This window comes from Salarias fasciatus, chromosome 2 (genome assembly GCF_902148845.1).
Source record: "Salarias fasciatus chromosome 2, fSalaFa1.1, whole genome shotgun sequence".
In the NCBI taxonomy this organism is placed as follows: domain Eukaryota; kingdom Metazoa; phylum Chordata; class Actinopteri; order Blenniiformes; family Blenniidae; genus Salarias; species Salarias fasciatus.
The window spans coordinates 20,783,821-20,796,925 of NC_043746.1; the positions used below are offsets into that span (position 1 = coordinate 20,783,821).

Below are 13,105 nucleotides of genomic sequence, written 5' to 3' on the forward strand. Positions count from 1 at the left end.
TGTGTGTGTGTGTGTGTGCGTGTGTGTATGTGTGTGTATCCATAGTGCATGATTCATGAAGTTAGGGGTCGATGTTGCCCTGTCAGGTCAACTTGTGAGGGACAGCCCAGTGCGGGGAACAGACGTGAGCGCAGGTGACCTTCAGCAATAAAGACGGAGTCATCACCACTCTGTTCCCATGTTTTTTTTTTTCCCCCCTACAACAGGCCAAGAGAAAAAGTGCTGCGCTGGTCCCTTCAGCACCAGATAGAGGCAAATAGTATAGAGTAACCGTCCACTGGGACCTGCAGGGAGGATCGCATTGCAGGGTCCCTGCAATACAGTACAATGCAACATTCTCTCACTAAGTTCGGACGGATCAGTGGATTACTCGCGAGCAGCTTTTAATTTAACGGAAGTGAAATTTAGAGTCAAAAATATGTAGATAATAAGTATTAATGTATAAGTAAAATGCTGAAGCATCTTTTTAGCAGCTCGGGCTCGCCTGGGGGCCGACAGTTGTTGTGTTTAGTGTGTACTAACCGCCATTGTACATGAGCGTTCAGTATCTAGGTTAATTGACTGGATGAGTACCCCGGGTGCAGTGTGCACAGCTGTGACCTCTGAAATGAGACTGTGTGTATGCGCGCCGACGTGTGATGCCGCGTCTATATGTTGGGGGAAATCCTGCTGTGGTCGCATCATCGTCACTGATTCGGGACTCGGAGGACACGCCGCGCAGTAAAAGCCCAGCACGGTGGGGGGGGGGGGGGGGGGGGGGGGGGGGGGGGGCAGTCTATTTTAGTGGAGGTGCAACACTTCTACACTTCAAGCAAGGATCTCTGACCTACTTTGTCAAGAAATACAATTATCGAAAATGTGCTTTTTTTGGAGTCTTTCATGAACTCAGATTATTTGTAGAGGGCACTGTGGGCAGTAGACTTGGATAAATGGAGCTTTAGTAAAACACTGAAGACTCCATCAACAGAGACACAAGCTCAAAACCGTTTGGCCTTTAAGCTTCCAGTTATATGGAAATAACAGAGCAGAAGGAAATTTTGTAAATGCAAATTTAACCTTTAAATAAATCCTGATGGCCTTATTTTCTTTTAAATAAGGATTTTTGTCTTGCACATGCAATGATTATGTAAGAAAACGTCATTTTAAGGTGCTACATCAAAAGACTTAAAGTGGTAAATAATCATGAGCAACGCCTGTTTACCTGATGATTATATGATCACAAAATTTTCTTCAACACAAATCAGAAAACTGGAAAAAAGGTTATGTGGTTTACGCCATAGAATTAAAAACCAAAAGTCTGCAATGTCTTGTTTTCTCTTAAATTGAGTTGTCTGTCCATCCAGCTACCTTGAAAATAGTGAAAAGAAAATGACCACTGATTAACAAATTTACGAATTCACTATCTCGATCAGGGGGGTCAAACACATTTTAATTCAGGAGCCACATACAGGTCCATTTCATCCTGAATGGGCCAGACCAGGAAAATACTGCTTTGCTTTAATAAACATTAAATTAAAATTTTAAAGTTCTTTTTGTAGCTGTGGTGCAGAGTTTAAACTTATATATTTTCACAAACCCAAATAACTACTGAAAATTACTACAGCCTCAACATAAAACCAACATAAAGCTGCTGTATTGTGCATGTTTTTACAAACTCACACTGACAGCATGGCTCATGTTGAGGCAAATGCTCCTTTGATGGGAACAAGGTGGCTATCTTCATAGTGGCTATCTTCATATCTCAGCTCATGTCTCAGTGTTGTGTCCACAAATCTTATGAAATTTTTCCTAAAAAAAAATAGCTGAGAAAAGAGAGAAACATCTTGCACCAGTACCACACTGAGTGCGTCTTACCAGGTCCTCGATGATCTCTTTGACAGCGGCCACCACGAGGATGAAGAGCAGAGGCACCAGCGTGGTCCAGCGACCCGTGGGAGACACATCTGGAATTTGCTAAAAGGAAACCACAGCATGTGACAGTTTGATCAGATGTTCCCTGCAGTTTTCTTTACAATAAAGTTACAGCTTCCATTCTTGGAAAGACGCAACAGCGTGCAAACGAGAACAATGGCCAACAAAAAAAAGTGCTGCGCTCCACGTTTATGTTCTTCTGCTGAATTAAATTCCCAATTCCCCCCCTTGCTGGTGTTATTTATAGTGTCAAAGGCTAAGCTGAGGCTGTCTGGCTCCAGAATATGAATCACACCACCAGCTCAAAACCTGGCAAACAGAGTTTCACTTATAGAATGTGTAGAGTCTGAGATACATCCAGCACACACAACTTCATTATTTGGCCACGCTGAGTCTCTCAAAATTAACACTGAAATGGCAGCGTAATTAAAGCCAAACCAGGGCCACAGGAGACCGCTGCACTGCTCCCAGGAAACTCGAACGAAATGGATCTCCCGTCTCTCTCATATGCATAGATGTTTTATTCAAGGTCGCAGCATCGACAGGGCAGGTAATGAAGATTCACACTGGCTGCGTTTCAAAGCAGCAACTTCAAGGTCAGTGGAGGGAGAGGCCTTTCCCATCCTCGGCTCTCATTAATGCGGGATAGTCTGTCACTACAAATATAGGTGAGGACAGAAGCTGGGTGCGGCGGAGGCTTCTTTTTCTCCTCCATTTAAACTATCCTGAGATTTCAATTTCAACTTCTTTGAGTTGAAGGTTGAGGAATTTAAAACTCTCTTAAAAGCGATTCATGTTGGTATTTACATGTGAAATGCTGCCAAACTGGGAAAACATTAGTTATGTCATATCAAAACAGCACAACAAACACAGTGACGGGAGCTCCAACTCCGACAAGACGACTTCAAATTCATCTCTAGTTTCCTGCTTGTGGCTCTCAATAACACGTTATTTGTGTCCTGTGTCACACTCAAAGCACAATGCGGTTCCTGTAATGGAGTTTGGCGGCATGGGTGCTATAAAAGGAAAAAAAAAAAAAAAAATACAGTCATCCTCGACAGAGGAATACATATTTCATGCGTCTCCGAGTCATGTAATACATAGCGTGTTGAGCCTCTAGGTGAATCTAGTTTCCTTTTAAAGTAGGCACACATAGTATTGTATGCATTATTCATAATCAGGATATATATAAAGTCTTGTGTTGAGTGTGTGTGTGTGTGTGTGTGTGTGCGCGTGACTGTGTGCATATGAAATTACAGACATGACCTCGGGAAGTTACGTCTAGGTCATGACAAACTCATTTGCACATTAATGCCGTGATTTCTCAATAGCGCGGCCAAAACGCCGCTGTGCTTACCTGCAAGAGTGCAATGAAGAGAAAGAAGGCGTTGGCTGCCCTCCTAAACTGTGAGTAGAGGAATCGCGGGAGGAAGGTGAGGACGTTATATTTGGCTGTGCTGAAGGCCGTGGCGGACGGCAAAGCGAGGAGATACGGTGGAGGCAGAGTGAGAGGAGACAAGAGAGAGAGAAACACCGGTTAGTCACAGAGTATGGCGATGGAACAACACACAAGAACAAAGACAATGTCATTAAGCAACCTAAATGGAGAGTGAGTGAATGTTAAGGCTTTATATATTATAAAAAAAATAAAGCCACATTCCTGCTCCTCAGCTCAACCACTTTCTGAGGGTGTGTGTGTGTGTGTGTGTGTGTGTGTGTGTGAGACTGATGAACAGCCGAGGCCAGTGGACCTAATGATCATAAAGAATAATCAGGAGTGGGAAGGGAGCTGGCAGAGGGGGCATAAAGGCCTCCTGGCAGACGTGAGCTATGCCTCCGGCGCTGCGACGGCGCTGATGGTGGGACTGCGAGCTGAAACGGGCGGAGCTCCCAACGGCCCCACCGCCGGGCCGCCACCGACCTGATTTACAGCCGCGTTAAAGGGCCGGTCAGAACAGCCACTTTGGAAGAAGATATACTCCACGGCATGATGTAAGCCAGACTGCTGGCGAGGCTTTGCTTACTCACATGCACACAAAAGCTGTCTCACACACACACACACACACACACACACACACACACACACACACACACACACAAACACAAACACACAAACACACAAACACACACACACACACACACACACACACACACACACACACACACACACACACATACAACAGCATATTGACTGTCGACTTCAACTCATTTAAAAGCGTCAGAGCTTACGGAGCTTAACATCAGCTATTCTAATGTTTTACTCCAGTTAGAATGAAGTCTTGTTTGAACAACTGGGGGTTTTTTTTCTTCTTTTTTTTTTTTTCCCTCGGTGGCACATTTTCAAGCACAATGTAAAGTTATCGAAAAGTGGACCAGGCTTGAAATGAGTACAAAAAAAAAAAAAAAAGTCTCTGTCATCATGGCTGAACGGTACAGTGGAGTTATCTGGGACAGAGTGATAGCTGGTGAGTAAGAGCCTGGCATTGTTCTGACAGCAGTACAATGTGATACCAGCCTCGCTCAGGAGCTCCATGGAGAGCCTCAGCAGAAAAAAGGGTCAGGAGAGGAGAGGAAGGCTCTAATTAGTCCATTCTCCATCAAGTACACAAACTGTAATCTCAGGTTAACCTGTAAAAACTAAGATGGTTATTAGAGAGTGAATGAGCCAGGGAGCACATATGAATTGACCTGTTTTCAAAATAAAGTGTATTATATATTCTCACTTCTTTTTTTCCCCCCCAAATCGAGGCATGCCATCCTCACAAACCAAAACTCAATGTCTGCTACCATAAAGGCCAACAAATAAACCAAGAAGGAATTTGCAAATATCAAGAAGTAGAGCATCAACAGTATGAGAGAGAGAGGAACAAAGAGCCGACTGTACGCCACATAACGTGCAGTGTCCTCATTATTTCTGACCTGAAGAACATGCGAACCATCCAGAGCTTCATTAAACTCAGCTGTAGGTGTGATCTTCTCCTGTTCGATCCTATGAGAGGAGATAATCGGCCGCTTTTCACTAAATGCATTTCCATACATCATCCCTGGCTGGAGGCAACAGCATGAGTGCTTTCCCATTCATAACAGGGCGAGCCCTCTGGGTATTAAACACCTAAGTGCTAATGTGTAGTTATCACCACGGTTATTCCCTGGAGATGTAAAGATATAGTGGCTGGGGAGCTGCGATGTAGGTTAGCCTGAAAGCCCTGATGGGCTTCGTCACTGATCTCCAGGAGACCATCTGTAATCCTTTCCTTTTTTTCTCTCTCCAGCATTTTCTCCATGTTGGCTTATTGTTGTTGTGTTTGATAATTGCATCCTCTTACAACAAGAAGTTGTAGTAGGAATCCATACAAATACCACTCAGTGAAATGAGCAGCTGCGTGAGTCAGTGAGGCAAATTAAGACACACTGCCCGTGACAATTCTAGTAATTTGTGTGCGTAGGTGGGGACAATGTGCGTCCGACGTCTCAAACCCGCTCCTTGCTTTCCACACGAGACGTCAGGATTTCATGGACGCTCAGCAGTAAAAAGGTTTTTGCGCGGCCACTCCTGTTTGCCACGGGATAAGCCGTCAACAACTCCGTGATTAATCGCCTTTACATTACAGCCAGATCTGACAGCAAGTGCTGCAGCTGAATAAACAATTCGCATCAACTCTCACACATAAAGAGCACGATCAGGGTGCATGTGCAGCCAAGGTGACAGGTGTGTACAGCAGTGTGCAGCAGGAAAATGAGATCAGGAGACAGAGGGACGGGAAAAAAAAAAAAAGCAAGTGTAGCCTGCATTTTCTATCTGCTTGTAAGATTGGATTCACCAATTGTCACAGGACCTGCTCCTGTAAGTGTGTCCACAGGTCACTTTGAGACAGCCACCAATCCTGTTGAACAAATTATATCTTTACAGCAGCGTGCAGCTCCACACCTACAGGCCCCGAGGCAGAGGCTTGGCCACATCAGGAAATAAAAAAAAAAAAAAAAAAAAGCTACAAGGACAAGAACAGACATACGCAAAAGGAAAGAAAACGGCCAACAGTATGCGCTGGAACAATACAGTAGCTGTTCTTCACTTCAAACACACTCCTGGTGAGACTGTTGTGGGTAAACTGGACTGTGGGTTTTCTCCTCTGGTTTCCTCCCACAGTTCAAACACAGGCATCTAAGGTTGTTTGATGACTGCAAATTGCCTGTAAGTGAGAACGGGAGTGTTTGTTCTATGATGTGCTGGTTTACCCTGCATGTAACTCGTCACGTCAGCCGGAATAAACTCCAGCACCACGCGACCAACAGTCAAACCCAGCAGCTCATGCAGGTGCAGCTATTGTTGCTGTCATGGTCCAGTTCCGCCTGCTCCTTCCATAACCTCACTGAGGCCGACATCCAAGACATTTGATAGGCAGCATTTTTAGGTCTGTTCATTGTGTACTCTTGACCTTTGACCGGCTCCGTCAAGTGTTTTGTTTCCCCACAACACAGTCAAGAATTTATGTCTTAAGCCTGTAAGTAAAATAATACTACTTAGATCTTCAGTGTCCTTATGTCAGAGCATAAAAGAAACATGGCAACACACATGAGTGCTATAAACTTAAATTATGGAGTTTTTTCCTCATTTACTGCTCCTGTTTACTCCGTTTCTGTTTAAGCACATTCATATCTCAGGCTGCTCATGCAGCAGCAATGGTAACGGTAATATTCCTTGACAGAGGACGGCCTGACCCAACAATCTTGACCTTTAATGCTAAAAGCAGCACTCTGACTCCACAAGGAGCTACAGGATGAAGAAGCCAGTTTGGAATACACGCACTAACCCGGCACTTGAGCCCAGCGGTCCAAATCTTGTAGGTATTTATCAAATATCGTATGTCTGAAGTTAATGTCACGGCTGCACCTTTGGGGCAGCTCTCTCCACTGAAGAGGCACAGGATACTGTTTCACCGCGGTGCATCTTTCCAGAAGCCAGTGTAGGAAAGCTGAATATGAGATTTTGAGATTAAATTGAAGATCAGTCTATTTACTTTCTGCTTTGCTGTCTTTTTTTATAAAAGGTGCAAACCTTGCAAATTATGTTTTTTTTTTCCTCTTCATTATTCTTAGTTAGCAAATGCTTTTCACAGCAAATTGCCAATCTGAAACAGCTTTTGCTTTTGACAAAATCTTACCAAACAGATATTTGACTTTATTCAACAGTTTTTTTTTCCTGGTGAATCTGAGGGCTGAAGCAGGTTTCTGTTGTGGGTGACAACAGAAACCATGGAAAGTTGCCAAAATCAAGACCAAAAGCAAAACTCTCCATTGAGCAGTGGTGGGCCGTCAGGGCCTGCAAAGCCTTCTCTGCTGGCCTAAAAAGTATCTGAATTACAGACTGATGTAAATTATATTTTGTCCATGAACACTTACTAAATGATTCCAAATGGTATGTTCTGGTTCCTTTCATAGTTTTCTCGTGGTTGCGCTGCTTCCAGACATGTTTTTTCATATTAAATCATTTAACCAATCAGATTTCAGGCATCATCTGTTGCTAGGGTCAAAGAAATCTGCCCGAGGCCTTCACTGTCCGTTCCTGATGGCGCAGTAAAGTAAAGTGAAGCGTCAAACAGACAGTTGCTTCAACCAATCAGACAGTTGCTTCAACCAATCAGATTTCGAGTTGGGGACTCAGCGCCTTCTAGCTAGCGTACACTAACAACAGCATATCCAGGCCTTCTGATTTACATTCACCAAGAGATACAATAAGTGGCGGTATGCACCTAAATTGTTGGTCGCCACCCGCAATTATTCCAAAGAAGAAGATGACCTGAAGTGAAATAAAACTTACGCCAGAAATCCCACAGGGCAGGCTGGACTTTCAGCCCTGGCTTTATGGAACTGAAACGCACGGATAATCTATATGACAGAGCAGTTGAACTCTTTTTGAGGAATGAAAGGAGGATGTATTTTGTTTTCAAATAATCGGGATTTTGGTGAGTAAAATGTTCCTCTTTTCCTAAATAATATTGCTGTTGTATTAAGTTGTTGATGCTCATTGTATGTGCATAGATGTAGTAGGAGACTTGTGCACTTCAGCAAAGGCATTTATTCTGGCTGCACAAGTATCTATCTGCTGTGCAACACCTCTTTATGTGCATATCTGCATAATAAGATTTCTTTTTTGTAGACAAAATAGTTATTGAGAGGTGGATTGATTCAGGTGGATCTGTTCTGAAGGCCTTAGTGTGAAATGCACGGTCTGCCACTGCCATTGAGTATGACTTGGGATCAAAGTTCTGGCAGCTGAGATAACATTCCATTCAAACTGCACAGGAAAGGTCACTCTGCCACTGGAAACACTGGATGGGAAATAGCAGAGGTCAACAGCGTGCAGAAGGCAGGACGCCTTTTCTGTTGATTTCACAGAGAATATTATTTGATCATTGTGGTTAGGGGTGCATACTGATGCATGCTGGCACACATGTTCATTCACTGTATTTTTCAAGGCAACATTTTGCATAATTTGTTACATAACATAACAGTAGGAGACATGTTTTTAGCATTTTGCTGTAATTTGCACCACAACATATCATTAAAATTGACTCTGCTGAGATTGAAGTAATTTTTGGTCGTAATTGTTTGGTTTTGCAAAAAATACAGTACAGACATTTTCATCATGCACACACTGCAACACAACAAAGAAAAACTTTAAAGATTGGGGCACTATTTTACCCATCCAGCTCACTCCAGGTTAAACTGGGCTGAATGTAGCTTCAGAATTAAAATGTTTGACACCCTTGAATTCGAGGCTTCGAATGGATCTCAATGTGCAGAATATACATTGAAAACAATGTTTACAATACCTACAATATTGAATAATTTTTTAGCTTTTTCCTTCTTTTTTTTAGACCAGTCAATTAGTTAAATTGACTAGTTAAATTAAATAAATTTTCGTTTATTTCACAAAGGAAATGAGTCAATAGAGGAAAACCCTTTTGCGTGACTGTCTGCCTGTGTTGGTCCGGTGACTGGCGGCCTGTCAGAGGCTTTAAACATGCTGCTTTGATCTTCCTGTTCCACTCAGAGCCGTACTTGCATCCTGCCATCAGTTCGCTTCCCATCATGTATGACGCTCAGTAAAGGAGACTTCCTTACCTGACTCGGTTGCTGCAGAACTTTGTGAACTGCGGCTGGTTGAGGTATATCAGTCGGGCATCTTCTTGGTCAGCCAAGGATGTCTTTTCTGATGTGTCCTCTGTCTTTTCATAACCTGTAGCAGACAAGGAAAGAGATTTTCTAAGTTTCAAAGGAAAGATCTGCTTTGAGCACAAACAAAAGTGTTCCAGTGAAGTCAGGAAGAGGTGAGTTAGTAACTCTGAACTCTGCTGGGAGCTCAGCTGACCTTCACGCTTTAGACAACTTACACACACAGTTCATATCCAACTTTTCCAAACATAATAAATCCAGGCGGAATACCTTCGTGATGAATAACGCTGCCTTTGCAAAAGTGTGTCAGGCAAAGTGTGTTTAACTCTGATTCCTTTATTTAAGTGCATCTCTGATGAACTGCACATTGCATTCGCTGAACTATTAGAGGTGCAGCTGCAGCCGTTCCAGTCTAAACAATGCATTGAGAAGACGTTTGTAAAGTAATGTAGGGTAAATGTGTCTCGGCTCTTGAGCAATCGTCTGATGGCAGCATAATGCTCAAATTATTATCTTAATGGAGAGAGCGGGTGCTTCAGAAAGAATAACAGCGGGCTTGCCAAATGACAAGTCACTGAGAATATGTATTTTATTACTACCCCCACAGCGATATACCTAGTCGGAGAAATCCTTCTTCAATATTAATACGGGGAACCACATTTCTTTATGCTATCGGCGTGATTCATAACTCTACGGAGGAAGACAACATCGATACTCCTCAGCTTGTGTGTGAAGATGCAGCCCACATGTTACCTCTTCTGGATACTTTTGAGACATTTACACTCAACTACGGTCACAACTGGGGAGTAGTCTCATTACGCAAGACGTGTTCAAGAAAAAAGAAACAGAACACATTCATGCAGTTCCAAACTACTTTGGGGTATCTTGTTGCTGGAAATGAGTGGTTAGAGCTGGAATATTTCCTGTCTGCAGTGACATCCTGCCGTCTGGAGCACACAGAACTTATCTGCAAGGATCAGCTGCAGCACTGTAGTGTCAGATGACTGCAACAACCGGAGACGCCAGGCGTACCACCGCTTCGTCTACCTAGATTCATTATTATTATTATCATTATTATTATTGTCACCAACAAACCCTGCTGCAAAGGCCTACAGTACAGTAACACTATCAAAAAAAGAAATCCATGTTTAATCTTGACACAGGAAAGAGTCTTGTAAAGCAGTGCTCCTCAAACAACCGGTTTTAAACAACACTATTTTTCCCGGCAGGAAGGTGTATAAAAATGCCCTAACAAGGGCTTAGCGATGATGGGGGGGGGGAAAGAAGACGGAGTAAAGTGAAGGAAAGACACACTGACTGAAGTGAAGCATTTTACATAATAAAACCCAGAGCAGAGTAATGGAAAGTTAAATATACACTTTGAAAATAAAACTTTTTATTCCCTCTTTGCAGCCCGGTACCAAGTGATCCTGGTGGTTTTCGGATCCCTGGTGTAGAAAAACCCCTTCATTTCACAATTACTCTCTCTGCTTTATTCTGAGTGAATAAAACAGAAAGACATAGCTTTGCCTTGGGTGTATAAAACTTCTTTTCTAGAAAAGGGAGGCACTGTTCTGCTCCCACCAAGTTCAACGGAGTGGGAGGAGCTGTGTTGGCCAAATCCACTCTGCCGAGGCCTGCCGAGCTCTGCATGTGGGTCGCAAATTCAAGGAACAAATTTAGATTTGATCTTATTTATGTGATTGCAAAGAGCCTCGTCTCCGTCTTGCTCTGCCATTACCGGCAACATATTAAACCTGCCTCAACAGCTCAGCTAGGACATTAGCATGCATGCTTTTGCTTCTGGAGGCTGCATGCTGCTGCTGCGTCATGCAAAAAAACCTGTCCAGGGACGCCGCAGTCAAATCCCAAATCTGCTTACTGCAGAAGTGGATGGATGGCAGATAAAGTATCTCACGTCTTGACAGCAACCAACTTGAGAAATGAATGCTGATATGTATCAGTTCAAGGAAAAGTACAACGAAAGTAAAGAAAAACTCAGTATTTTCAGGGGATTTTTTTGAAGTTGTAATTAGTCACTTCAAAATTTGTTTTGAGCAAATCACTTTACAAATACACTTTGGAAAATGATGAAACTACAGTCAACTGCATGTTTGTAGAGATTGCTTACATTTTTCAAATTATTTCAGCCAAGTTTAAACTTTAGTCGCAGTGACATGAACCATAAGAAACCCGACAAAACACTGATACGATTAAAATCGCCCCATGTAAACGTTTACATCTTAGATTAGACTGGATCAATCCAACCAACTGAACACACTGCTCTTATGGTCGGACCAACGAAGAAGGTGAAACCCTGTTTGTGATCAGAACATCAGATCGGTTTTTGCTATGCTGACCTTTGTGTGTGTGTGTGCTCGTGACATGAATTGAGCAGGTGGTGCTTCACACATGGACTTTTTAGAAAAATTGCAGCGGTAAAGCACAGCTGGACATAATGTTGCTCCTTAATACATTCAAAGACTATGAAATAGTCTCAACGTTTATCAAAACGCGATTTGGTTAACCAAGTTCATGAGATGCTAACAGTGTGGAGCTAACAAATTCATCCTCAACACTGTGGCGGGCTTCTGTGGGATCAAGTGCATGTCACAAAGCATGATGGGATTGATCCAGTTGAGTGAACTGAATGGGTTTTGGTACATGTAAACATGAACGTGATCACTTTGTTCGATGTTGAAATGCAAACTGGACAATCTGATCTTTCAGCTGGAAAGAATTTAATCAAGTTAACAACCGAGTGACGCAGCAAAGTGTCGCATGCTACACTGACTGCAGAGGATAAGATCTCACCAACACATGACTACAGTGCACACACACACACCTCACACCTCTTAGAGAGCATTTAATCATTACTTTGAACCTGCCATGAAAGCTAAGTCGACAACTGACACCTTTTTTTTTGACTCATCAGTTGATATTTGATATGATAAAAACAGATGAACTAATCTTCCACGAAACTAAAATTTCATTTGAAGCAGCAACATCTGAAACTGCCAAAGAGGGCGGATGAGAGAAGGATCATTCTGTTGGTGAGATGAGAACATGAACCCAAAAGAAAAAGAAACGTGGGGGCTCCTGGGGTTCGCATTTCCTTGTTCTCTTTTTTGTAATTGACATATCTAGATTGAAGCTGTTAACACTGCCAGGCGAGCGCCACAGTAAAACTCGAACGTCAACAGTATTCCTGGAGTCTCAGGTTGCATGCATGTGATCGTGTGTGTGCTGAATGGCCTTCCCTGACGTGTCGTGGTAGTAGCATTGGGGTGGGGAATGGAGTAAGACAAGCACGGCATAGCGTCCAGGACTACGGATATAGTAGACCCTGAAGTTTAAAATGGAAAGACGTGCCTTTCTGACGCACAGACGGAGAGTGACATGAACGAAGGAATCTGCCTTCTGGAGGCACCGACAACAACAGCAGCAACAACAACAACAACAAAACGCACAGTCATGAGCTCCCGTCACAAGAGCCCTGGCGGGACGTGCCCCAGTTGCGACCCACACCGCGAGTTCCTGCCAGTGGGATTTCTTTCTTGTCACGACGAGGCAAAAAAAGGAAGCAAAGTTCAAGACTGACATCGTACTCAAAGTCACACTTTCGCTGTTCTTCATTTTCGCTCTCATTCTCACCTTACACCCGGCACTTTCTCGTTGCTGTTAAACAAACCCTGAATCTTAAATTACAGCTCTTGTTATTTTAATGATCCACTTGGCTTTGCGCAGAGGATTACTGAGGAGCGACTGCCAAACATCATCTCCTCAAACTTTCTCGTCTTTGCATGCGCTCCCGGGCTAAAAATAACCCGCCTTAGTGGTTTGGTCAATAGGGGAAACATAGGTTGGCTATCTCGGCTCTGTTATGCAAGACATCAGATCACCATAGGTGGTTTATTGGATTAGCGTGAGGGCAAAACAGCAGTTAGACACCATAACAGGAGATTAAGGAGTAATACCTGTACTCAAAGTAAAGAACTCACTTCCTGGTTGCCTACTG

At 43.2% G+C, this 13,105-nt stretch overlaps 1 protein-coding gene across 7 annotated transcripts in view; it reads right to left on the minus strand.

Moving 5' to 3' along the window:
• atp8a1 (ATPase phospholipid transporting 8A1) overlaps positions 1 to 13,105 on the minus strand; it is a 91,431-nt gene that overhangs the window by 65,578 nt on the left and 12,748 nt on the right. For all 7 annotated transcript variants that reach the window (XM_030115219.1, XM_030115211.1, XM_030115199.1 and 4 more), the window contains exons 2-4: positions 9,037 to 9,151; positions 3,269 to 3,368; positions 1,855 to 1,953 (exon numbers count right to left, since the gene is read on the minus strand). In XM_030115219.1, coding sequence (XP_029971079.1) covers positions 1,855 to 1,953; positions 3,269 to 3,368; positions 9,037 to 9,151 — 314 coding nt within the window. The remainder of the gene's footprint in view (positions 1 to 1,854; positions 1,954 to 3,268; positions 3,369 to 9,036; positions 9,152 to 13,105) is intronic.